The sequence below is a fragment of the Passer montanus genome, unplaced genomic scaffold (assembly GCF_014805655.1).
Source record: "Passer montanus isolate IOZ18808 unplaced genomic scaffold, ASM1480565v1 scaffold45, whole genome shotgun sequence".
Lineage (NCBI taxonomy): Eukaryota > Metazoa > Chordata > Aves > Passeriformes > Passeridae > Passer > Passer montanus.
In genome coordinates this window covers 3,988,351-4,015,454 of record NW_024369373.1, presented here as the reverse complement: position 1 = coordinate 4,015,454, position 27,104 = coordinate 3,988,351, and the positions used below count along the sequence as shown (strand labels likewise).

The window sequence follows — 27,104 nt, the reverse complement described above, 5'->3', positions numbered from 1 at the left end:
TTCTTTTAAAACTTTTATTCAACAATATAGAATTCTTTTAATTATAGTATAGAACTGTCCATCACAATACTACATCCCCTGCAACCCCCATGTCCTGGAAGAGACAGGCACAAGCTGTCTAACCATGGTCCATCAGAGGTTGGGGGGGAACAGCCGCAACAGAGGAAGGAACGACTAACCAACAACTGCTTTGCACACCCTTCACATTTCCACGCTTTCTGGGTCAGGAAGAGCTCAACAAGGAAACAGAGGCAGAAGAACCTTTAACACTCGGAGGGAAGGGCTGCGGTCATAGCGAGGCGAGTGCCGTCCAGCCAGGCGTGTGCCCCGCTCTGAGCCCTGCCCGCGCCGCGCAGTCCGCCCGCCGTCGCTCTACCGCGCCGATGGGACGTTTGATTTGGTTCTCATTCTGCTTATGGAAAATTGGGAGCAACAGCATCGGACCTGAGGAGAGACGGGAGGAGGGAAGTGAGCGTCGCGGGGCACTGCCAGCTCAACACGGAGCTCCTCCAGCGCCGTGAGGAGGCCATGGCTGGGCACGCTGCCCCGGGTCTGCCACCCCACCCCGGCCCAGGCGCACCCTCCATGGCCCTCTGGATCTGGGGACAGCAGGGAACCTCAGCCTGCTTTGGAAGAGGGCAGAAAGGAAGGCAGAGCTGAGCAAGGCAAGAGAGAGATGCAGTCCAGCTGCTGCGGACAGCCAGACACAAGTTTGGACTCTCTTTCCATGACCTACTGTTTGGAGTTTCCCTCCACTACCACAAACACCTCCCGTAGTTCCACTAAAAGCACCCATCGTGCCCAGCACACTTGCAACAGACAAGCTGGCAAAGCTCCTTGCTGCATCCATTTCCTACTGCATCCTTCAGTGGCTGCTGGGACTCAGTTTTGAGCCTTTCCTCTTACAAGGCACTCGGCCAAACCAATGCTCTACCTCTGCTAGAAAGCTGGAGCCAGGCCAGCTGAAAGGCCAGGAACATGCACTAGGACTCTCCTAACTTTCTCTAGGAGAAAGCAGATGAAGACACATGTTCCCCAGTCCTCTTAACTTACTAGGTACAAAGCACTGTTCCCCAGCTCCGGGCTGTCCTTACAGCCAGGAGAATGCTTTGCTAAGGTCCAGAGGAGAGAAGGATTTCCTGCTCTGAGTGCTGGAAGAGCCACTGGCTGCACAGATAAATTGGTGCAAGCTGCAGTGAAATGTCTCCACTGCCCTGGGATCAGGAGACTCCACACCCTCCTCATTCCCAGACTACTGTTGCTCAGCTCCTGTTTTCCTCCAGGATGAATCTGTCACTGCTCATCCTACCCTAGAGCTGGGTAGGGATGTGGGGAGATAAGGGGCAGGTTGTTCCAGCCTCTCTGCTTACTGCAACCAGGGAAAGCCACTTCAGTCCCTGGAAGAGCAACTCTCTTCCTCTGCTTGAGGGTACCAGGAAAGAACTCCTGACGCAGGTTTACAGAACAGACACTTCCCCAAGTACCACCTTGAAATTTCACCATCAGGTTCAGACACTATCAAGCATTTATATGCAGCACACTCATCAACAGTGTTCACCTACCAAAGTTCCCCCACTCAACTCATTTTTCTTCTCCCCACCTCTTCTGCCTTGCCCCTCCAGAAGCTGGGAATGCCTACACACAAGAGCTGGAAAACAGACAAGCTTCTCCCATAGCAACTTGGACAGGCCATGAGAAACATCCACTTCTCAATAGAGCAATTCAATAGATATTTAAAATCAGTTCAAAACTTGATATTAAAACCCCAAACCAACCCTGCTGGTACTGGCACAGTGTAAGAGCACAAGAGACTGCCCTGCCCCTCAGGCCAGGCAGCCAGGGTGGGCAGATGGAAGGAGAGGGCTGGGAACACTCACCAATGCCTTCAGCAGCCTCTGCAGGAGAGCAAATGTTAGCGAGGCCCTGCAGGATGGCAGCAATCACAGGCTGCTCCACAGACACCCAGGATGGTCCCCATGTCCCCAGGTGCAAGGAAACAGCTACTCCCTACTCAGCACATCTTTAGACAAAGCCATCCACGCAGGCTGAAAGCAGATGAGCAGGGGGGGTACACAGGCAGAGAACCCCAATTTCCAGCTGTGCACTGATGACCTGGTCTGACCCACCAGGTAACAGCAGTCAGGTCTGTCCCTCAGGCAGTGCCTGTGTGATGCCAGTGGAGCACAGGAGCTGAGCCCCACGCTGTGCCAGACCCTCACACCTCTGCAGCCCCGTGGCAGCAGAGACAATCTGCCCCAGAGAAACTCTCAGGGCTGACAGCAGGAAGAACTGCAACCAAAGACTGAGTGAGAGATCCCAAAAAAACACAGACAAGAGGGGCTGGAAGAGCTGACCTGCCCTCCTGGAGGGGACAAGGCCTCCAGCTCTCAGGCCTTCTGGCTATCCCATAGATTTGAGACGGCAGACGTTCAGACGTATAGATATTTATTGGTTTCAGTGAATTATACAAATGGATTGACCTGCTGTCGATGCCAATAGAACTTTATTGGAATATGGAATGTAAACAGATGTTTCAAATAGAAACATTGCAACCTTATAAAAAATTAACTATTTCAACAATGCCGCAGAAGGAAATTCTGTGTTTAGGTGCTGGTGGGAAAACACTATCTCCAGCGTCTAGGTTTGAGTGTCACCAGAACCACTTGATGAAGTTACACACAGAACAAGTAGAGGAGGCAACTGTGAATTGTGGGGCTATAAAGCCATCGAGGGATCTGATGAAAGAACCCATAAGACGAACCCCCCACCCCCCAACAGGATCGGCACCCCAGAATTCAACAAATGGCTGACTTTGTTCAAACACTGCGTGGGATCCCAAGGCCTGGATCAGTAGCTGCACAGCCCCCGCCCTGACGCCACTGTTTGTTGATCCTCCCCCCTCCCTGTGCTCTCCTCCCTGGCCTCCTCTCCACTCCTCCATCCTGCGGTGCTGGATTGAACCGCTCCAGAGCTGTGCTCTGGCACAAGTCTGCGTCTGGCACGAATTCTCATGGGAGCCACGTCATGAGGTACGTGGTTGCACACCTATCACAAGAAATCTTGCAACACTGACTTTCCTGAGCTCGGTGGGAAAGTCTGGATAGTCCCTCCCCTCTCCTGCCACAAGAGCAGCCCTCACATTCACAAGTTTCCAAAGCAGGTCTATTGAGTTTCTTCTCAGAGCGAGCCTTTGTCAAACACACTGGAGGGGGGGATCTCCTCTCCCCAGCAACTCGGATCAGTGCCTTCGTTTTAATGCTCCAAACCAATCCCGAGATGCTGCTGGGTTTGTGGATTGTTTTTTGTCAAACTCCCCCCCCACCCCCCCCAACCACCCCGGCATTCACAATTGAAACTGGAATTCAAGGGCCAAATTCAAGCCCAGAGTGAGCAGTAAAGACTTGGACCTCAAAACAGAGTTGCACCTGCTGACCCCCAGCCTGAATTTGGTTCATTCAGAGTCTACAAGTCAGAAAGGCAAGTTTAGAAAGAGGCATGCTAAGGGCTGATGGTGGAACAACCAATTTGTCCCCACCAGCATGGTGGGGAAGGCTGGACTGAGAAGGAAGAGAAGGATCCATAGAGATGTGAACCAGAATCAGTTGTGTGGAGCCCTGGGGATATCACTACATATTTAGCTCTTGCAAGACCATTTGCCCAGGGCTTTGGTACCACAGGGTTAGAGTTACATTAACCACAACCACCAGAGAGGAACTGAGGTTTAAGACCCCCCCCAAGGTTAGATTTCTGCCGAGTATAAAGGGGAGGGAAAGGAGGGGGGGGGTCCTTGGTTCTTTTCCCTTCACTGTGTGACCGAAGGTTTTGCTTTTATTTGTAAACATCTTGAATTACCCGTCGTTTTCCAGTCCTCATCGTGCTGTTGTCATGCCACTGGAGAGCACAGCGTTTTCTGAGCTGGGCTGGGACTGCTCCTTCACCACTGGATCTGCAGGAGACAGACCAGGCAGGAAAAGGAAACAGTATTTAATAAAGCGGAAGCTCCACCCAGGCAAATCCTTCCAGAGAAAACTGCCCTGAAACCCCACAGAGCTGCTAAGGTTTTTACGGAGTGGGGAGCCAAAATTTGCCCCCACAACTGCGTCCCTGCTGACCCCAGCTACTGCACACTCACAGAAATAGGGGTGATCCATCGCCTCCTTGGCAGTCAGCCTCTGTTGATGGTCATATCGCAGCAGCTTGTCCAGGAGGTCAAGGACTTCAGGACTGACCAGGTGTCTGTTCTCACTGTGGATGAAGTTCTCCCAGCGCTTCCGGGAATGCCTGCAAGGGACCAGCTGTCACTGCACAGCACTACCCCGATGTCCCACGGGAATCACCTGCCACCAGCCTCTCCTAAGTATAGGTGGCAGTGATAAACAGCCCACAGCTTTCCCTTGCACAAGTTACTGCCCAGCAAACACCTGCCAAAGGTGGAAAATCCTTTTCTTCATGCACACAATTGTATGATCTCCTGTGCCAGGAAAGGCACAACACTGCACATTCCCTTCTGTCTACAGGGACTAGACAACACCATGTGGCAGGCAGGGAGACACTCTTGGGACTAGAACTGGTCTAGCTTGCCAGCCAGCCTCACAGAAGCTATCCTCACTATTCCATCCATTCCACCTGTCTTTTTCAGAAATCTCAACTGGAAGACTGAGCCACTCAGCCCACACTTAACTGCAGTTTCTACATCTGCACTTAAAGGACGTGAACATGCAGGAGAGAGATGAAATAGGGGATGGCTCATGAATCATGGGAGACACAAAAGGAAAGAGCCTGCATTTCAGTGACTTCCTGAGATGGCATGAGCAGCTAGATGTGAAGCCTGCAAGCAGCACCGTTATCCAGAAGATCAAGCAGGCCTTTGCTGAGAGTGCCTCAAGGGTACAGATATCAGTTTATCTCCCTCTCTGTGCTTACAAGGGAAAAAAAGGCAGCATTTCACTTCTCCACTTACTGGCCCAGGATGTCATTGAAGTGCGGGTCCAGTTCTATGTGGTACTTCTTGAGATACCCATACAGCTCATCTGTGCCCAGGACCTTTGCGATGCGAACCAGCTGGAACAAAAGGCATGTTCAGAGAGCAGAAGGGCAGCCCACCACTTTTTTGCAGAGGCAGAGCTGCTCAAATCAAAGAGCCCTCCTTCTGGAAATATCCAGACAGAAGGAGTTTCTCCCTTGAAACTTGCTTTTGCAAGATGTGCAGAAAACAAGTTTCCTACACAAGGCAGCAAAATCAGAGATGGCTCAAACTAAACACAGCAGCATCCTCCCAGCCTGGCAGCCCCATCCCCAGAGCCTCCCCACTATACACACAGAGATGAACTGGGGACAAACTTTTCACAAAGTAAGCCAGGTAACAATGTCTTTACTTGGTCATAATTGTCCTGGCCGTGGAAGAAGGGCTCCTTTCGGAAGATCATGCTTGCCAGCATACAGCCTAAACTCCACATGTCTAAGCTGTAGTCATACATCTGAGGGAGAAAAGGAGAAGCTGTCAGAAAAGGCACACTCACCACAGCCTGGTTCCCCACAAGCACAGGCAGCCTCAGCCTTTGCACTTCACAGCCAGCCTCTCTCCAACCCAGGCAATGCCCTGACAGGCAAAACCAGACAACCCAAAGGTGGCTGAAGTGCAGCCATAAGTGTTATCACTGGAGAGATAGCAAGGAGGAGACAGACTCTTACTTGGTAGTCCACAAGGAGCTCTGGTCCTTTGAAGTACCTAGAGGCCACACGGACATTGTATTCCTGAGCTGGGTGGTAGAATTCGGCCAGACCCCAGTCTATGAGCCGCAGCTGAGCATGCAGGAGAGACACAGAGTCATCAGCCAGGCAGGTGTGGCCACACGGGCCAAACCTCAACCCCCTGATGCAAGTGTGGAGCCCAGGGTGGAGGGAGGCCCTCTGTGGACAGCAGATGCTGTCAGCAGTTCTCTGATCAGGTTTTTCCCTTTCCCCTAATTCAGCTGGTGGAGCAAAGCCCAGCTTAGACAGCTCCACTGCCTTCTGAGTCCAAGCACACTTTTACTGCTGGGCAGCTGGCTCCTTACAGCACCACCAGGTCCTTGAGTATTAGGGAACAGGCAAAGTCTTATCCCACTGTTTAGAAGGGCTGGGCTGAAGGCAGTGTTGATTTTACCTGGAGACTGAGAGCAGAAAATGGGGTAGGAGGGGCTCAGCACATCCTGCAAGGCAGACCATCCCCACAGCTGCAGGGATGGACAACCTGCTTACTAGGGAAGGACTCCAGTAAGAGATTCCCTTCCTCATACACCTTGCCTTGCCTGTACAGCCACTGCTGATTGACAGAGAGGGACTTGTGTACCACCAAGTAGTTCCTTGACACAAATTCCAGGTCCCTGGGGCAGGCACACACAGCACTCACTGGGAAACAAATACCATGATGAGGTGGGGTAGGCCCCTGTGCTGCCCATTTCCTGTGGTCTAACCAGCACAACCCAGCAGTGAGGAAGCCATGAACACTCACTGAGCTGCTTCCCTGTAGGACTTTGACCATCTCCTGATGCTGGAATAGGTGGAGGGGAGCCAGTAAAGAAAGGTTAGAGGGGTATGTGCAGCTGCCAGGGCTATGGGTACAGGGGCAGTAGAGTTTTCAGTTTCCCTGGAAAACCCCTGCTTGTAAGCCCTGGTGTCACAGTACCTTTTTCTGTTGGTGGTCTATCATGACGTTGTGGGGTTTGACATCCCTGTGCATGATTCCCATGCTGTGACAGTAATCCAGGGCCTGGCAGACACAGACACACACAACAGACATGGCTGTAACCACGGGCACAGCATTACCACTGTAACAGACAGTTCTCAGCCAGAAGCAGGAGTTCACAAGAAGTGCCATAACCCTGGCACATGAAATGAGCAGTTTCAGTCCTTATGCTGCACATGATAAAGTGACAAGCTGGCAACAAGACTGTATGGACCTTGTGCCCTACTGCAGTCACAGGTGTTCCCTGTGTTCCTTGCACAATGCAGAGAGGTGTCCCAACTGGTGACACCCAGTGCTCCAACCTGGGTAGCCCTGTGCTTCCTAGGTCAGGATCTCTTCCCTAGAAAGGGAATGATTCCTACATGCATGCAGTTTTATGGCCTTCCAATGAGGCTTTCCACTTGTGTCCCAAAACACACTCAAGTTAGAAAGTCACCTCTGCCCTGCTGATTTAAGCCAAATTGCACTTAAAAAAGGCAAGTGACAGCACATGAGGGAGAGCAAAGCTGCTTCAAGCTTGTAGGCAGGAGCACATGTAAGCTCCCCAGCTCCATGACCTTGCACCACTTGCCCCCCCAGCGCAGCTGTTCCCTTGAGCAAGGGGGTGAGAATGTTGTTTTCTCATCTCCAAGGGGAGGGAGATCCATCCATCAACATCTATCAGATGCTATGGCATCTCCAGCAGCACAGAAAGAGGGTACAGCTTGTAGTCATTCAATATCCAAGACACCAGTGCCAGGGAAGCAATGCTGTCCTTGGGCCTGTGCCACAGTGGGAAGCAAGGAGGCAACAGCTTCCATCCCAGCAGAGAACAGCCCTGCAGTGACACGTGGCCTCCCAGCCCACAGGAGTCACAGCAAACAGTGCTGCTGGATCTCCAGTCCAGGAGATCTCTAACAGGTTACACAAACTGCTTCCAGGGATGAAGCTTTTCTAGTGTTTTGTGTTGCTAAGGGTCAGGTATCAACTAAACTTCATCACCCCTCCCATCCTAATCCCAGGCTGCCTCAGGCTCACTCCCAACATCCAGTAGGAAGGTCCTTCCTTTGCAGAGAGGTGGGCAAGCATGGGGCTCAAGAGAAGAAAGCCTCCCTTGAGCCCACTGGATCTGTTTCAGGAATTCTCCTTCAGTCATCGAGTCCTGGAGCACAAAGGGCTTTCCTAGCCTGTCCCACTCATTTCCAGAAGCATGGGAGCTGTGAGGTGCCAGCCCAGAAGTGGCTGCTAGGACCTGGCACAGCCAAGCTGCTGCTCCAGCAGGTCAGGCCAGAACAGCCCTGGGATGGGTCAAACCTCTCAGCTCTCCCTGGTGCCCTGCTGCCTCCCCTGTCCTGCAGCTGGAGACCCCCAGGAGCCAGAGCAGCACATCCCACAGACCTGCCATGGCTCCTTGAGGGAATTTCCATGGGGAAGTGCAAGCTAGGCTAGTTAAGGGGAGGTATTTAGGGCACTCCTCACCTTTCATCAGAGGGGCAAGGAAAGCTTTGGCTGGGAGGTGTCAAAGGAAAATACTGATGCTACATGTAACAGCTGGCATAACTAGAGGGCAGAATTCCCCTTCTGGGGCCGCATTTGAATACTGCAGCAAAGCCTGGAGCTGCCAATCCCTCTATTCTACTCTCCCCAGCATCACAGCTCCCCAGCCCTGCCTCAAGGGCCTTGTCCTGACTCTGGCTGTTTTTCTGGGAGTTGATTTTCCTCACAGCAGCCCAATGGTGCAAGAGTCATAGGGAGACCAAGCACTGCTCTACCTGGTGACACAATCACAAACACTTCAGACCTCAGAGAATCACAGACTCTTTGGAGGTGACCAAAGGCCCCCAGTTTGGCTGCAATACCTCACATCAACAAGCCAGGTAACCCAATCTCTTCCCAAACCCTCCTCAGACTTGAGATTCTGCACTGAACACCAGAGAAGTAATCTCTCAGCAGCAGTGCCCCATGAGCCCCACTACAGCCACTCTCATTCCTGGTCTCCCCATCCAGACTGTCACATGCAATGTCACTCACCTTAAGCAGCTCATACATATAAAACCGAATATCAAAGTCTGTCAGGATCTGGTACAGTTGCTGAAACAGATTTAGGGAGGGAGGAAAAAGAAAAAAGAGAAAAAATAAATACTCCAGATTTGGAATAGTTTCATTTCCTATACCCCACCTGCCTCCATTGCTCACTCCAGAGCAATGACCCATTCCAACAATTGACCCATTCCAGATTCCATATGAATGCTACTATTCCTGAGGGCTCTCCCTATCTCAGACCTGCCAGGAAATCTAGAAAAGTTGCAAGAGCTCCTGTGAAATGCTACTGGCATCATTCACACTTGTCACAACTTTCCAGCAGATGTCTGGCTGTCTGTCCAAGGGGGACAGAGCAAAAGCTCTGGAGGAGGCACAGACAATTGTGACTTTCTTTCTGTTGTTAAGTCACTGTGATGACTTTGTCAGCACTGACAGCAGCATTCAAAGAAGGCAGGCTGGGAACACATGGGAAGGTGTCCGGGTGTTCAGGGTGTGACAGGGAGAGGAAAACATCAATCTAAAGGAGCATGGGGCTGGGAAGCACAAAGAACAGAGCCAGCCTTAGAGTCACAGGGCTCTATCCCCTCCTCTATCCCAGGGTAAAAGCTAATGCAACTGAAGAGCACAGGAATAGGGACCAAGGAGAGCACAACTCGAGTTGTGGGGAAGTGCTCACTGCCACCACTCTCCTCTCCTGTGTCCTGCAGCTGCTCATGTGGAAATGACAGAGCTCCAGGGGGCACTTTAACCTGCCCCATGCCACCAGCACCATCACAGGAAAACTAATCTTCCTGCTGCTCCCACACCGGGTCACAGCTGGCCCAAAATTTGCCTTCTGCTCTGCATCTGTCACTGGCTGTGGAGTCAGTCCAACCTTGTTGAGTTGTCCTCTCTTCCAGATAAAGCAAGGCAAGATGCCAGGGCAGGGCAAGGAAGGACACTCACAGGGCAGCAGTGGGACCAGACCTCCCTGCCCTTTCTTACAAACAAGGATCATCTCACAGCTCAGACAAATCACCAATTGCATCAGCACTGGAGCCCGCTGTCCATCACGGCACCACTTGGCGGCTTCAGGAAAAATCCCAGAGCAAGGGATTGAAATTCACATTCCAAAGAAGCAGCTCTGGCCCTGGATCCCCTCCAGGCCCATGCTGAGATCCTCAGGTTCCTGCCTTACTGAGGGCCATCTGCAAACAGCCCCTGCCCAGCCCCAAAATCAGAAATCACTTGACAACATACAAGTGTCACTTACACACACAGAGCTTTAACAGCCTCCAGGACACAACTGCATTGTATTCTTGTGAGCTGGCATGATCCTAATGCTTTGGAGCAACCCAGTGAAGCAGACAAGTGAGCAGGGAGCAAAAAAAGACACAGCCACAAGCTACAGAGCCATAGCAGGGATGGATTTCCTGACTTGTGCACAACTGATGCAGGACACAGGGCCAGCAGAGGACAGCTGAGTCCTTCCAGGTCTGTTTAAATGGCTTCCTAGGTTACAAACACTGTAAGAAATGTGTAAAACATGTCTTTCTGGCATTCACTGCCCTGTTCAACTTCACCTGACAACATCAATGCACCTAGGGAAGGAGGAGGGCAGGAAAGGCAGTGGCATTACAAGACTAGGCCTCATTTTTCCTATTCCCTGGTTCTCTGCCTCCTCCTGCCTGTAAGTGGGAAGGGGATGGAAGGGAGGTCACCAGTGTCTCTCTTCTCAGACCTGTTGTCAGTACTGTTGCTTCCCTGGCTCAAGGCCTTCGGCACTGGGCCATGGTAAGCCCAAACACTGCTGGGCAAACAGCATTCAGCAGATTTCCCTGGGAGAGCTGCCTGTGAAACCCAGCCCCTCTGACCTCTGTCAGTGCCAAGGCCAGCAGCGTGGCCAGCAGTGCCCAGCTCTGCTCACCACAGGGAAGTTCCTGCAGGAGCCTGCCCAGCCCTGCAGGCAGCCAAGGAATGCAGACAGCTTTGAAGGACAGAGCCAAGGTTTCCACTGCACGTGGGTCCTGCACAGGCACCTGCCTCAGGCAGGCTTTGACAGTGGGCTCCAAATCCCCTTTGCCCAGCCTAGCAGGGCAGAACAGACACCTCCTTTGCAGACATGCCCCATGCTCTGTTCTTACAGCTGTCTCTGTGGAGTAGGATTATCAGAAACATCACAGTGGGGATCACTCAGACCCAGCTCAAACATCTGCTCAGCACTCAGGATCCCACGAGGCCTCAGAGACCTGGGCTGGTCTCCTTTCTCCATACAGAGCACCAGGAAAGGCCAAACCCACCCACAGGCAGCCACTACCCCTCTCCAGCTTTTGGTGATATTTTGGCACATATCACAGAAGCAACCACAAACCAATTCTGTTAGTGCCTGAGGAGGCAGAGACACACTTCCCCAGCATGGGGCTGACAGGAGTTAAATGCTTATTCCTCTCCCTTGAGTGAGCAACACAGCTGGCTACGTGCAGGAAGCAGCATCTGCAGAGCAACAGGGTGGCTGTGAGGAGACACACTGCTTTGGGGTGCAGGGCAGCAGCAGCAACAAAAGACAAAAAAAAGGAAAACAGTTCCCAAAGCATCCAGTCTTGGCAGCCACACAAGGGAGGAGAATATTTTCTACTTCTGCATTGCTTATGCAGGGCAACAACCATTTTTTTTAAACAAACCCTGGATGTACAAGCATAAAACCCATGCACACATTTCCCTCACAGCAATTGGGCCTGAAAAGTCACCAAAATGCAGGTGAAGTGGAAGACTTGACTCAAAAGCCCACTGTACACACAACTCCAGCAAGATGAACATCCTGAAGTAACCTTCCCTTGCTCACCTTTCTTGCCAATCTCATCTTCAGCTCCAAACCTGCTAGAGCAAACCCAACCAAAGAACTGCTCCTCGAGACCTGTCTCTGTCCCCATTTGCCTCTTTGGGCAGTGAAAGGCACAGTACCAGCTACACTTACAAAATACACGACAGCTGACAGTGGCTGAAGTGCAGGCGCCTCATTTCTAGTTTGAAAGCAATTAGCAAAAGACATTTAATTTCGCTGATGGTTCCTCAGCTGCATGTGGCTCTGCAGTGCAGCTTTCATTTAAGGCAAATTGCTGTGGGGAGCTTGAATGCTCTCAGATGACAAGTAATGCAGCAGGTCTGAAGAGAAACACTAACCCTGCACACAAGCTGCTGTCCTCACACAGCAGAATACAGATCCAGCCCGGCTCCAGCTCATCCTCCTGGCAAGCACAGTGCTGTCACTGCCAGAAGGGACCCAGACAGGTAATTTAAGAAAATGTAATCAGCTCTGGGGAGGTATCACCTAAGTCTCCTGTTTATATCATCATTTAAGAATAGTGAAAAAAAAGCTTGTGTTTCTGATCTGGGATCACCCACAGCCACAGCCTGGATCCCACAGAACTGCAGCTTCTGCCCAGGCACAGAGAGCTGAGGAAACCCAGCAGCCACTTCCATGGGTGCACTGACATGAACAGTGTTCTGCCATTTGAACTGGCAAAGGGGTCAAAGTATTAGCATCAAATCAAAAAAATAATAATGCTGGAGGAAAGGAACTTCCAGAAAGGAGACAACTGAGCTTGTGAGCAATTACTGCCAACAGGACTGAGAGAAATGAAAGCCTGTGGAGTGGTCAGCAACCACCTGCTGCCTGCAAAACGTGTCACCAGGAGCTAAGGCCTCCCAGCCTTCCTCACAGGGGGAAGGTCAGCCAGGACTGCCAGCACTGCAGCAGCATTTCCCCTCCAGAGCTGCTAGCAGGCTGGGAGCCACAGCCCTCAGCCACACAAGCTGCCCTGGGAACCCCTCACACACCCTGAAGGTGATTTGCCAGTGACATGCTGCTTGTCATCAGTGCTGCTGAATCCAGATGCCAACACAGAGATGGGCACATCAGCAACAGCCACATCCAGACAAAGAGAAGAGTCCTTGTCATCTGGATTAGCTCGTGTGGCACTTAACTCCAGCAGAACTGGGCTGCCCAGAGAGGTAAGGACTATGGAGCAGGGAGACAATGACTGAGTGCTCTCCAGCTGCTTCACATGTGGAGGTACAGAGCAAGCTGAGACCAACACAAGTGGTCTCACATACTCTGTACTCTCTGCTTGGCACTTCTGAGCAAAGGAAGAGACATCTTGGGAGTTTCTATATAGGAGAAGACACCTACAGGCACCTCCAGTAGAAGCAGCTCTATAATCTGCAATTAGTTGCAGCCCCAAGAACCTACTCAAACAGGCAGACAGCTCATGGGAGTGGAGCATCAAACAACCCACACACCCCATACACAGCCAGGGAAATTCAGGTTACAAATAAGCTCTGAACACAAGAAGCCACACTGCATGCCCTGGGGACACACTTGCATTCCCAAGACAAGTTATTCCTGCCTTGTACCAATCAGCATCAAAAGCATCAATACTTTCTGTCTTGGACTTGTACAGCTGTGAATTTGGACTTCCCCAAGGAGCAAGACTTTCTCCCAGGAGCCTACAAAAGTCTGCTGCAAGCTCATGTAGTTGTTTCTGATGCAACAGCCAGAGCTGAGCACTGTCACTTTGCAGTGGCCAGTCCAGTGCTCCTCACTGGCTGCAGCAGTGCCTAGCCTGGCTCTCCATGTGGCCAGGATGGCCAAAGGACCATGGACTCCAAGCCCAGCATTTTCAGTTAAGAGTCCCTGCTGGTCACCAGCCCCAAGGTACTGCTGAACACTCCACTTCATGGACAATTTCAGTTTCTGGGGGATATCCTTGAGGATAATTTTTTCCTCTAAGGACACGACAGAGTGGTGTAATCACATTTTGACTTGGGAGACACACAAAGCAATCCTTAGCAAGGTGCACCACTGCCTCAGCAGTGTAGCTTATCTCAAGACCCGTATTAAAAACAAAAATCAATGAATTATTTAGAAGGTCTCTAAAGAGAAAGTTAAAAACTTCTAGGACCAGCCTTAAAGGGAGGCTGTGGGTCACAGAAGCACAGGGGGACATTCCCAACACACAAGGCACTGGCACAGCCCAGCTGATGTCAACAAAGCCCAGGCAAACCAAACCTGCTTTAATTAGCCCTGAAAGGTCACCCCAGAGCACTCCTCTCATGGCTGTTTACTTGATGGAGGCAACACTCCTCTCCCCACCCAGAGCTGTCAGGGCAGATGCTGCTGCAAGTTGCTGTTATTGTGGCTCCTGCAGAGTATCTCTACATGAGATTAGGCAGCACTCAGACCTTCATGGCTGCAGCTCTGCCTACATAGACACATCCCACCTGGCAGCATCCAGCTCACCAGGCCCACCCCAGGGGGACACAAACTACCTGTGCTGCCCCTCAGCATGCAGGGCTGCAGGAGCTGGTCTGTGAGCCAGCTGCCTCCTTTATAACCAACACCAGCCCAAGATCCTTCTCTAGGTGTTTGGTACAACTGCTTCCTACAAAACCTGTACCTACATAATGATCAGGGACAGAAAGGAAGAAAAAAATCATCATCCCATAACATGGAAAGAAAGAGATCCCTGAATGGTACAGGAGGGATGACTGCTGGCTTTCTAAAGGCAACTGCTCAATTAATTCTCTACCACTGACTTAGTGATTTAGGGTAAAGGCTCACATGGGGGAAGCAAAGATACCATTAAGATAGGTGTGGCTGCTAATTATAGATCCCTTTGGTCTAGAAGCATTTTGGAAGCAAAGGCAGTTATAGCTGCACTCAGACAGAAGGACACTCATTTTGGGAACAGTAATATCCCTTGGAGCCCCCAGACATCAGAAGAGCCAGGGAATATGCTACAGCTTCAGACAAGGAAAAAAAAGCTCTTAAATGTATTCCCCACTACCAGGCCCACTAGCAGTGGGAGATGAGCTTTCCAGCCTCTGCACCCCACAGTTCCCAGGTCTGAAGGATTCCAGAATAAATCAGTGTCACCAGCTACATCAACTGCACTGCTGTAAACAGAGCACTACAGCTCAGGGATTAACTTGGGCTGAATATATAGCACAGCAGTGATTACTAAATTGAGAGGGGTCAAGAATATCTAACCTGTTGACCTTACTCCTCAGAGTGGGACATTCAGCACACAAACCTTTTAACTCATTTCATCTAGAGCCCATTAACAGGTTTCTGATTTACATGGAGAAAGAAAAGTGAAGCTGACAATTGTGAAAACTCTAAATTCCCCCCACAGTTCTTGAGGATTATATGAAAATCACAGCGTTTTACAGAAATGGGAAGCCTCCCTCCTCTACACTCAGGCAAACTCACCTTAAAATCTGTGTTATTGATGTACTCAAACACCAGAGCAGGGGTCTTTGACTGCAAGAGAGAAAAAGTCATGGTTTAAAATACACACTTGACCTTTCTTTGGCTCCAAGAGACCTGAGAAAGCCTTTGCTTCCTGCCCAGCCCTCACTAGGGACAGCAAGGTGGGAGCAGGGCATGGGAAGTGCAGCCCTGCTTACACCCCACACACTGAGCACCAACTCAGCATTTTGGCCAGCGCTGCTCCCCCCTCACCCTGGAGCAGAGAGAGCACTGGGCAAGGCAAAACGTGTCACCAGGAGCTAAGGCCTCCCAGCCTTCCTCCCAGGAGAGAGGTCAGCCAGGACTGCCAACACTGCAGCAGGATTTCCTCTCCAGGGCTGCCAGCAGGCTGGGAGTCACAGCCCTCAGCCAGCTGCCAGTCACAGAAAACTCCCCAGGAATGGGGGAACTGGCAGTGCAGACCATGACATGACTGCTGGTCACTGGGTAGGACAGCAACCAGAAGGATTAAAGTGCTTAATATCCAGTTGCCCTGGCTGGTACTTAGGTTCCAGACACTCCTTCCTTAGAAGGTTACAGGCTTTTACTTTCTTACAGAAAATTTGTAGGACTTCAAAACTTTCCCCCCTCAGGGCAACTCACAAAGGACACAGAAGGGGTATTGAAGAGTCTGGGGAACACTGAAAGGAAGAGGAGCCCACCAAACCAACCAGCCTGTGCCTTTAGCTGGTGGGAAGGCAATCCCAGCACACCCCCCAACACAGGCACCTACCACTGGATCCTTGACAGTGTCAATCAGATTAATGATGTTGGTGCCACCACGGAGATTCTCCAGAATCTTAACCTCGCGTTTTATCTTCTTTTTCTTCACTGGCTTAAATAGACAAAAGAAATTAGAAGTGAGAGTCCTTTCAAAAATTAACAGTGATTTCTGCCACTGATTTTGACTGGAGCACATCATCTCCCCTCCTCTCTCCGCTCCCACCCTCACATGGGAACATTTTTAGCACCAAAGAGGAGACAGACACTTTGCATGAATTAGGATTTCCCCCTCATCTGTGAAACACTTACACACATCAGGGGGACAATCAAACCACTCCAGACAAACAGAACTGTGACTCCAGTAACCATGGTTAAAAGTACCTTGGGCTGCTGTGTGGTAACCTCAGCACACTGATTCATGTTGTGCACTCAGGAGTCACAGGACAAGCATGGTGGACCTACCTCTGCTTTTGCTTACCAGCACTAACCAGTCTTTCACTTTTCAACCTGTTTCCCATGAAATGATAACCTGAGAGTCTCCAACACCATGATTTCAAGTAAGCTCAGACACTGCTGTGCCTCACTTACAACCACCTCAAATGCACAGAGCCAACTGCACTGCATGTAACTGCATCCATAACCATGATTATTTTTAAAGCCTAAAGACATTTTAAACAGTTTTGACTCCTCCTCTAATCTGCTCAGTCTCAGGAGCCCTCTTTGCAAAGTAAGCTTTCCTCTGGACATCCCCCTGTGGAGAGTGACAAAGAACAGCTGCTCCCAAGGCAGAGGCTCAGTGCTTGGGCTGGCTTTTACACTCTGCTGATCCAGTGGTTCACTGCAATGCAAATGATCATTTCTGTAACTCATCCACTCCCAGCACAACCCTAGCTCCATGCCTGCTGGAAATAGAGACAGTTTAGAGCAGATAAGAGGTGAGACTTTTTAATGAGCCTTGGCTATTGACCAGTGTGGGCAGCATCAGCTGCAAGTCACCAAGTCTAGCAGTCTTTCATTCCACAGCTGGAACATCCCCTCCTTCCCCACCAGTACCATGAAAAAGAACTGCAGAGACATCTTGCAGGGACTGGTAAAGCCCTTTGCTAGTAAAGCCCCATCTCTGAGGCTGATGATGAAAGCACTTCTCTCCAGACTTCTATCTTTCCAAAACATTCATCATCTGGCACTGAATCTGGTGTGTGATGAGGAATGGCAAAGGTATGAGGCACCTTCCCAAAGTAACACGTTAGCAGATATCTGTGTGAAGGACAAGGAGCCACAGGAGCTCAACAGCTCATGCTCACCACCTCACCTCTGCCACAACCTCCCACTTCTATGACGGCCACACAGTGCTGATGGTACAACTCATATTCCTCTTACAGGCAAATCCAAGGCAATCCCTGTTTTCAGACCCCTGGCAGCAATGTATGAGCAGATAGGAGAAGGAACAGAAGGTTTTATATAGTGGGAAAATATGGCATTTATGTAAGTGATAAAATATGCTGTATTTCCAGGCTCTTCAGGTGGCTGAAACCTTCAGATTCCAGTCCTGCTCTTCTCCTCTTGCAAGTTAAAAGGCATGAGCTAGACTTTAAAGCCAAAAGATGAGAATCTCAGCCTGAAGCAAAGCGCCAAAAATAACACCAATGCCAGCACAGGGAGCGTCAGCACCTCATAAAGCCACTGTGGAAAATGGCAGCAAGGGCACTGCAGCTGCCAGAGCTGGAGCAGTGCTGGGCAGGGCTTGCTGGGGAGTGGGTGGCCAACAGCCCCAGGGCAGTACCAGAGAATGCTGGAGCTCTTGGACAGAAAGGGAGAATCAGCCAGAGCAGGGGCATGTAAACCAGCAAGAGTGAGGGCTACATCTTGGAACCTGAGAGGAGGATGCTTCATTAGGAACTAATTTAATTTATGTCAGCATGGAGATGGACACCGCCCTTGTGTCACCCACATGCACAGATCTTACCAGAAGGCCAAGATGGAATTAGAAGATGTAATTTGGTTACTCTGCTTGTGCACACACAAGCTGTTTTCCAAGGAACTTCAAAGAGGAATTGAGGCACTGACATCCTGAAGGTGCTCCCTGAATGGCCTGGCTATGACAGACATGCCTTCCAGCCTCTCTGCTGCAACACTTGCACCTGACTGGGAGCTGAAACAGCCCCTGAACAGAGCCAAGAGAACCCAAAGCCCACTCTAAAACACCTTTTCCTTTGTACTGCAGTTATTTCAGGGGTCTTTTGCATCAGCTAGGGGAAGATATCCCTCTACCCCTCCAAGATTCCCTTTCCTCCTTCCATAGCAACCACTGCTCCCACTGGGGTAGAAGCTGTTGTTTTCCAGTCACTTCCACATGTTTCTTTCACCTTTTGCAGGATGGGAAGATGATGCTCTACATTATCTCTACTGAAATCTACCCTTACCCACCACACACTAAAACACTAGAGCAGACAAAATCAGTGACTTTTAGAAAAAAGGAGAGAAGAAAGTTGGTCTTTTTTTCAATGAAATGCCTGCAGATAATCACCACCAGCAGCATCTCTAACTTCACCAAGGGAAGACACTTGGGTGAACACTGTCTCAGGAAGAGGGAGAGTTAAAAACCACTGGCTGTTTGCACTTTTTCCTGCTAAGCTGCAGGACTGCAGAGCTCTGGCCAGGCTGGTCACACCAGCCCCACATCAGCTGTGAGCAGGGATGAGGGCCCCACAAGCCTCCAGGCAGGACTGGGGTTGGGAAGCTCTGCATCCTCAGATGCTCTCCCCACATGCAGCCAGCACTCCGAGTGGGGTTTTCCACCACTTAACAAACAAGGATGAGGCAAAAGAAATGCCACAGGCTGAAGTCATTTCAGAGGAAAAGCCATTGCCTAGGAGTGTCCTCAGAGAGAGCAATGGGGGGGAACAGTTTTCCCTTTTCAGTGGTGACTGCTGGCCTGCACCCCATCCCACACAGCTTTTGCCTACCCAGGCTCACGCCACCCCCTACCCACGGGTCCCACACCACTGCTCCAGCCACAGCTGCAGACACTGTGGTATCCAAGGACACATCACTGGGGTTCCTTTTTTGCCCAGTAACCAATTCCAAGCCCAAGCTCTTGCATCTGGCAAGTCAAACACCTTGGTGCAAACCACTCCAGCACATGGCCAGCACTGCACTGGGGATAACTGTTCAAACCAGAGAAACTTTGCTGACTTCCCTCATGTCCCAGAGCCCAGTACAGCTGAAACTACAGGCTGGCAGCAGCATATCAGCCACGCACTGGGATTAAGTCTGGGTTGCTACAACTGTCTCTCAGAGTCACCCGATCTGTCTCTCCAAGGATGTTGACTCCAAACACACATGGATTAAATGTGAACTGAAGCTATTATGGCCTCCAACCATCTGCCTCTCCCAGCAGGGATAGCTTCTAAAACACCAGCCCTTGCAGCCAGAGTATTTTTAACAATACTCATTTAAGGCTATTTTATTAAACCAGGCTATGAACAGCAGCATTTCAGCTTGTGCTTCCTACACAGGCCAGTCCTCCTGCACAGGGAGGGGGATTTCCAGCAGAGGAAAGGAGCAGGCACCACAACAAAATTAACTGCTCCTGAGTTTGATCTGCCTGTGTTTGCAAGGCAATGTTTTACACAGGTACAGCCTCCAACTCCATCTGTTCCCACACCAGAGGTATTTCAAAGCTTTCCTCCATGCTGGGATTCTCCAGTGACCAGTATGGGTCAAAGCCCTTCCCTCTGAAAGGGGCTCCAACCCAGTCCCTCTGCTCTGTGCAAACACCTACTTCTGTGAAATCTGTGCAAACTTGACAGCTTGGAGACTTCTGTCGCATTTGGTTGAAATTGGCCAACCAGTGCAAAAACTACTGGGGGGAGGAGGGGGAGAAAGGCTGACAGACAGCAGGATTGCGTAAGACTCGTTTCCATAGGAAACCAGGCTAAAAGACATGTCTCAGTTTAACCGTGTCTACACTGGGAGGGGTTTAATTACTTCAACTGCATCAGTACCCTTAGAACAACATCACTGTCTAGCACAAGCCAGTTTTCCAGTTTCCCAGAAAATTGCTTCCTTCCTCAGGCAAACTGGAAGTGAGGTGGCTGTGGACTGTGGCTGTGGATTGTGGAGACACAACATGCAGCTCACAGCTGTCCACTACGCTGAGTGCCCAGAGCAGAGGGACAAGATGACCTCCAGCCACAGGAGGATGGTCTCTGCTGGACCTAGCAGCTCTCACCTGACTATTCTCAGCCACCTATCCTTTGGTGGCTGCAGGTTTCCCACCCTACCAGCCACATGGATAAAGATGCTTCAATAGACTTGACAGTCAGGCAGAAGAGGCAGTGACAGTGACCACTTATTCAAACTCTCTTTGCCCAAAGACTGAGGAGCATCATGCAAAGCTATCCCTTGGCAGAGGTGAGAAATGTCACATGATAAGCTTTGCAGTCAGGTAAATCCAGAAGAAAACACCTTTTTGTGACCCAGAGAACAGATCCTGGGCCATTTTCCACAGGATCATGTAAACTTATAAGCAGGGAAGGAGTCCAGCTGCAGCAAACACCAGCTGGGAGAATTAACATTGTTTGTTAAAATAAACCTTTAAATAAAAGACTGCAACCATCACTTCCTGTCTTGAATGAATAAATGGCTGCCTGGTTAAACATCTTTTTGCTTGGTTTCTAAAGCACTGTTCTGTCAGATGCTCCAGTTCCAGCCTTCCCCAACAACCTGGGAACCCATTGCTTGAATTCAAGCAAAGAGAGATTAGATTTATTATCCAAAGTTCTCTATGCATTTTCTCGCTGTGAAAGAAAAGCAGAGACCAGGAGCATGTGAACTACGAGTTAAGTCCAAAGCATAAAAATCATTTTACACTAGCCCAGAGCAGGCAGCCCAGCAGCACACACATGCTGCCAGCTGAGGAGCACACATGCTGCTCTGAAGGAACCCCAGAAGGTGCTGGGTTTTGCCCAGCAGGTGCTCTGAAACAAAACTGGGGTTAGCACAGCAGGAAAGAAGGTTTAGCAGTCAAAAGATACAAATCCATGAGAAACTAAAGCAATGTATTCCACCACCCTATTAAAAAAAAATCAATTCTTTGCTTACCAAGCCTGAACAGCCTGGAAATACAACGATGCTTCCAGTGAACAAGCAGGGAGATGTGAACACACAATGTCCAGGACCAGCGAAAGGCTCGAGCAGCATCCCTGTCACAGGCTTTGAACATTTAAAAGCTGGCACTAGAAGCTCATTTGTCTCTAGCAAGTATTATCAAAAGGATCACAATAATCGGCCTATAAAGCCCGACACCAATTGCTCAATAGGAAAATTGGCTTCAGAGCAGCTCTGCTTATTTTGCCAGACATCAGCTGGGAAACCAAATAATCATATTCCAAAGAGCTACAAAACTGAGGAGCCCACTTATGTTAACATTCTGTAAGTTCCACTTCCATTGTGGAAATTCAAACTTTTCTGAGCTGCTCTTGAATTTTAGAAAAGAGGGGGGGACAAACATATCTTGAAAGTACAAAAGTACTATTGCTTTTTTAGTTAAATAAAATATACTTAAGTTTGGTAGAATATCCTAGCATGTACTCTGAAGGCAGTTTCATACTTTCCTTCAGAATCCTTTTCATTCCAACATGGCACACCCCAAAACAGCCCTCCTGGGGCTTCAGAACTGCCCATGATGCATCAAGAATTCTGCAGGCAACTAAAAGGGAAAAATGTGAGGACAAAGCCCTGATCCCCACCACCATTCCATGGGATGGGAATCATTCCTTCAGGCCCCTGCAAACAGACACAAGGCTGTATCTCACCCTTCTCCACGTGGGAGCTGCAGCTTTGCAGCTCATCAGTTCCTTGGTGTTGCACCACCACCACCACGAGAGCCACCAGCTGCATCTGCAGGCCTCTCTCTGCAGGGCACCCAGTACTGCCCCACTTGGTTTCAGCTCACACGAGGCTGGACTCCAGCAGCCAACTCTGCCAAGCTCATTGTGGGCAACTGGTGTTTGAAAGACAAGAGCTGTGTACCCATCTCTCTTGCAAAAGGGCTCATTTCAAGACTGCCAGAGGAGGAAGTGGGCCAGGGGGAGCTGATTCAGTGCATGCAAATGCAGGAGCAGCAAGAGACAGAGTTACCAGGAGCAGGCATTGAACGGCTTTGGTGGAAGGTCACTGATGCAGTCAAAAGCTCCAGCCTGAGGGACCAACAGCATCCAATCCTATTTCCCTGTGCAATCCCTTCTGCACACCAGCATGAGAGTCATGTCAGCCTCCCTCTAGAACAAGCTGATGTATGTGGGCTCTAAAGCTTGTAGAGACAGAAGAAAACTTGGCAGAGCCACCATCCCAACTATCACTCTAGCTAGAGTGATAACTGGAGTTCAGCACTGGCAGGATCTTCCAAGAGTGCCTGGTATAAGCAGCAGCTCTGGAGGGTTCACACAGCCCAAATGGGGGAACAGGGGAAAAACAAAGCCAAAGAAGCAAGAATGCACTTGTGAAACCGTGTACATGGTTGAAATTTCCAGTGCATGGACTCAGCACAGAGGGACAAAAGCCACCAAAGGAGAAAAAGGCTATTTCATCACTGCTGCAGGACCTCCATTTCACTGGTCCCTCTCCTTGCATCTGCATTCTTCCCCCACCTCCACCCATGTTGTGCCTATGCAGAGTAACCACACTAGGAGACAAAACAGCTCTTTTTGATGGGTTCAATGCTTTGCAGGCAAGTAGAGCTTACACGGACACACGGGTGCATCACAAAAGCAGGATGACTCCTGATTCCTGTAGAGACCTGCTAACATGGATGCTGTAATCTCCACCCCCATGGTGCAGTAGGGATGGAGGCAGTACCTGACACTGGGAGGTGAAGGACACACCTACACAGGTGGTACAGCCAACACTCAGCACCAGCACTAACTGCAGGTAACTCTTCATAACAGCATCATTCTCTCTACATGGTATCACCTGTAGCAGTCACAAGCAATGTGAAAAGTTAGCCTTTGGGTTTTAGAGAGGCAAATTGCAACACTGTTCACATCCTCCAAGAACACTGTTACCCCAGAACAGAGGATTCACTTTAAAGGCATGCTGGGAGACATTTTAGAGCTGCATTAGCAGAAAAACAAAATGAGAATTTAATCAAAGAGACAGCACAGACTGACCTCTGCAGTCCATCAAAAACTTCTGTGTGGTAAGACATGGAAGAGAGCTGTGCTTCAGATACCTGCACTGGATGTAGGCAACACATGACTCACTGGCAACAAGGATGTCTTAAACTTCCTTTGTACACGTTGAGGAATGTCAGGCCTCATCCTGGGAGTCAAAACTTAGCGTCAGATTTAAGCACGACATGAAAACATGTAGAGAACGCCTTCACACACTCCCCCTTCCTGGCGTGGGCTGCCCCAAGGCAGGCAGGAAGCAGGGCCACAGCTGTACCCAGGCCAGCCAGATCAAAAAGCAGACAGGAACCTCCAACACCAGTGAGGGACTGGGCAGCACAGATGCTGGCTGACTCCATGCCCTACTAACCTGAGGGGTAGCAAGGTCAGTGCAGAGTCCCCACACTTAAGAACCTTCTCACTTTTGCTCCCTGAATACACTGAAAAGGGGGGGAGTTTCCTCTGCCTCACTGCTCAAGATAAAAGCTTCTGGAGGATGTTGGGCAGGGCATGGCTTGTGTGGCAAACCAGGCTCCTGCCCCACTGCTTTGCACACACCATCCTACACAGTGCATCCTGATGTCCTGCTGCAGTGCAGAAGCAGCCTGCCTGCTTCATTTACCTTTTTAAAAAAGAGCTGCAGAATTTTCCCAGGAAAAGTGACATTAAGAGCATCATACTTGTAAGGCACTTGATCCAGAAAATGGTAATGTCCAAGCCATTTGCATGATCTTAATTCTCCTCCTTTGCTGATACATATTATGACCACAACTAACAACATCCCATTTTCCTGCAGGATTATGCCTGGTTCTGCACTTGGGGTATCAGAACTGAAAGGAAACGTTGGGTACTGACAAGGGAAACAGGACACCTTGCTTTATGGAAGCCCAAAAGGCTGAGGGCACAGTGGTACCAACCTGCGCCCTCAGCTCCCTGGCCTTGTCCAAAGTTGAAGTCTTCATGGAGCACTTACAGACACACCAGGCAAGTGGCTGCCCTAAGAGGAAGAGCAGTTATCTCCCTCATGCAGCCCTAAAGCAGGACCTATGCTCTAGTCTCAGCTTTGTTGAGGCTAAGGGACTTGCCCAAAGTCACACAGGAAATCTCTGTGGCTCAGTTCTGCATAAAGGGTGATAAAATTTCCTGACCTCTGTGGAGGATGGTACAAGATGTTCAGGTAATACAACACAAAGCAGGGGAAGTACTTGCAATGGGCTAGCTTGAGCTCAGTAAGGACAAGCTGCTTCAGAGAGCAAAGGCTAGGAACACACACCAGTGACTTCCCATGAAGCTGAGATATCAAGACAGTGACTCTTCCTAAAACTCACTCTAGCACCTAACATAAACTGTACTCTCAAAAAAATGTTAAAGAGAAAGAAGCAACAGAGCTAACCAGCTGCATCCATTGCCCAACCATGGTACTTCCCTTTGACCCATCCCTGCATCACACAAAAACCTGAAGACTTTTGGTTGCATTTCTCATCTCACAGATGAGAATCCAAATTTTCGTTAGGAGGAACAGAGACATTGAGCCCCTTTGCTACGGCTCTCCTGTAGATACATGCAATTATGTTTGCAATTAAGTTTTGAGTCTAGTTACAGGAAACCAGAGGCACTTTCCACAGATCAGAGTGATGTTATTGCCACACTTCACAGGTTTTCATAATGTACACAACGTGGTGCTCTGAAACTCCCTTCTCACTGACCCACTTTCCACTGAGGAGAAAGTTCATCTTTATTTATCTGGACCTTCTGCTTTTCCTTGCTCACTCACAGGAATGCTGTCTGCATGTTAATGCAAGTGGGGAGAGCCAGGGGAACCAGTGGCAACACCACCCGCTTCCTATCTGGGACAATCCAGTCTCCTGCTTGCAGGGCATTAAGGCAACACATTCAGGCCCCAAGGAGAAGGAGCACCCAGCTGCCCTCATGGCTCTTGCCAGCTGACTCACTGTCCAAGGCTGACAGGCTCCCCAGAAGTGACAGAGTTCAGCTGCCCCAGGCAGAGCAGCATGGCTCCAGGGGAGGCTCTTTGGGCTGGGCAGAGGCAAGGAGCAGGGCTTCTGATGACTTTCCCTGCAGCCTCCCCTCAGCCTCGTGGTGCCTTTCTATGTGGGACAAGACCTAGGATCTCAATAAACCACAGCAGTCCCAAAGAGGCCATCAAGGGCTCCAGAGCAGCACACACAAGTGCACAGTTTCCCCAGGCCAGCCACAAGGCATCTTGCTGTAAAATCCAGCTCTGCACTTGCCACTTGTGACTACTGTGTCACAGCAAAAACTTCTGCCTGCATCTGCTTAAAAAAAGACAAAACACCAAACCACAGCAAGCATCCAAAGGAGGGGGAGCATGCCAGAGGAACCTGGCTTGGCAAGGACACGTGAACCTCAGCACTCTGCCCTGACGTCAGGCTCAGCCACAGAGGCTCTCCCCAACAGCTCACCTGGCCACCTCCTTGCCCACAGCCCAAGCTGGGTCTGTGTGCCTCCTCCCAGAGGCAGATGGAAGATCAGACCTTTCCCAGGAGCGCTGGCTGGACAAACCATGACAAGTTCTTAGGGAAGCTAAGGCAGATCCTGAGGAAGCAGGCACAGTGAGAGTGGGAATGTCAGCAGAGACAGCCAGACTTGGTATCCGAGTGGATCTAGTGAATGCCTTCAGGCTACAGCCCTGCAGGGATGCACGTCCTGGAAAGCTGCTCTTCTCAGTGGCTCCAGGGGCACGTTAAGTTCAGACCCCCCTGCACGGTGTGGATGAATGTGTGCCCAAATTCTTAGGACACCCATGGTCAGACACTGGCTCCCACGTGCTCTTGGGGAACAAGTGACAAGTGTTGCTGGTCCAACAAGTGACAGCCGCAAGTGTCAGCCAAGCCAGAACCAAACATACTGCAACTCTAACCTTTCATCTCTGTCTTAACTCCCCTGCCTGCCCTGAGATCACTGCTAGGACAGTTAGCACAGCTTGCTGTGAGCTGCTGCTTCAGTGTCCCACACGGTGAGACATGCCCTGCAGTGAATAACCCCTGCACAGCCATCCCAAACCACCTCCCAGTGCTGCACAAAGGTCCCCACAGCCCAACCCCACCTGGGTCACCACACCAGCACACAGGTCACCAACACTGCCAAACTCCTTGAGCCCTCTCAAGTTTCCATAGTGTTTGTAGTCTGGCTGTGATGAAGTTCTTTTCCACATCAGATCCTCTAAAGGACTGGATATAAAATATTGGTGCTTTTTAACTGCTGAGCATCCCACAGCCTGGCTCTGAAAAGGCCACATGCTGGCTGTCTAGAGATTAACAGAAGGATTCCCCCCTCCAGGCTTCACATTCCTGTTGAAATGGCAGTCCCTGGGCTGTTTTAGACAGGCATTGCCAGATACAATTTGCCAAACACAGGCAGAACACGCAACGCTGTTCAAATGTCAGGACTCAGAGCTCTCCCCCACCAGAGGAACTCAGCCCTGAGCTACGCTGGACAAGGAGGGGTGGAGACATCAAAAGATCACTACAGCATGCAAGACACCAAATCCATTTCCAAACACACCATCCCAAGGTCCTTAACGAGAAAACAGGAGTTTAGGGGTGAAGGAAGAGCCAACAGTTCATTGGCCCTGCCAACCCAGCTCCTCTCTCTCGCTCCCAGGCACCACAAGTCTCTACATCATCAACGGGATACTCACCTTGAGGATCTTCACGACGACCCTCTCGTTGTTGGTGATGTTGATGGCCTCAAAGACCTCGCTGTACTTCCCTCGGCCGAGCTTTCGAACCAGCTGGTAGTCGTCCTGATTGCTGCGGGCACCAAGAGGAGAGAGGCGGCGGTGGGGGAAGAGTGGCTAACGCACGGGGCAGGGGCCGGGGAGCGGGGTCCCCTCCCAGCCTCGCCCCCTCCGCAGCCCCCCGGGACACCCGAGCGGGGAGCAGGAAACCAACCCTCCCCACGGGGCTGAGGCCCTCCCGCGGCACGGAGGGCGGGTCCCCGCACGGCGCTTTACCCCCAGCTCGGGACGTGCGCCTCGTAGTCCCAGTACTCGCGGCTCCTCAGGCTGTTCACCTCCGCGTACACCCGCGCCCGGCTGCCGGCGGCCGGGCCGGGCATGGCGGCGCCGGGCGGCGGCTGCAGCAGGAGGAGGAGGAGGGCGCGGGGCCGGCGCGGGAGGCCGGCGAGG

At 50.7% G+C, this 27,104-nt stretch overlaps 1 protein-coding gene across 2 annotated transcripts; it reads right to left on the bottom strand.

Annotated features, from left to right (window-relative positions):
• CSNK2A2 (casein kinase 2 alpha 2) lies at positions 1-27,098 on the bottom strand. 2 transcript variants are annotated; one of them, XM_039721226.1, is made up of 12 exons: positions 26,931-27,098; positions 26,616-26,727; positions 15,772-15,873; positions 15,000-15,050; positions 8,738-8,797; positions 6,668-6,751; positions 5,692-5,802; positions 5,376-5,477; positions 4,961-5,061; positions 4,133-4,281; positions 3,853-3,946; positions 1-444 (listed from the first exon to the last, which is right to left on the bottom strand). In XM_039721226.1, the coding sequence occupies exons 1-11, from the start codon at positions 27,032-27,034 to the stop codon at positions 3,870-3,872; spliced, it is 1,053 nt and encodes a 350-aa protein (XP_039577160.1). In that variant the 5' UTR covers positions 27,035-27,098; the 3' UTR covers positions 1-444; positions 3,853-3,869. The 2 variants fall into 2 exon arrangements, with proteins under 2 accessions (XP_039577160.1, XP_039577161.1); XM_039721227.1 differs by lacking the exon at positions 26,931-27,098 and adding an exon at positions 26,869-26,887.
• Between the last annotated feature and the right edge of the window lie 6 nt (positions 27,099-27,104).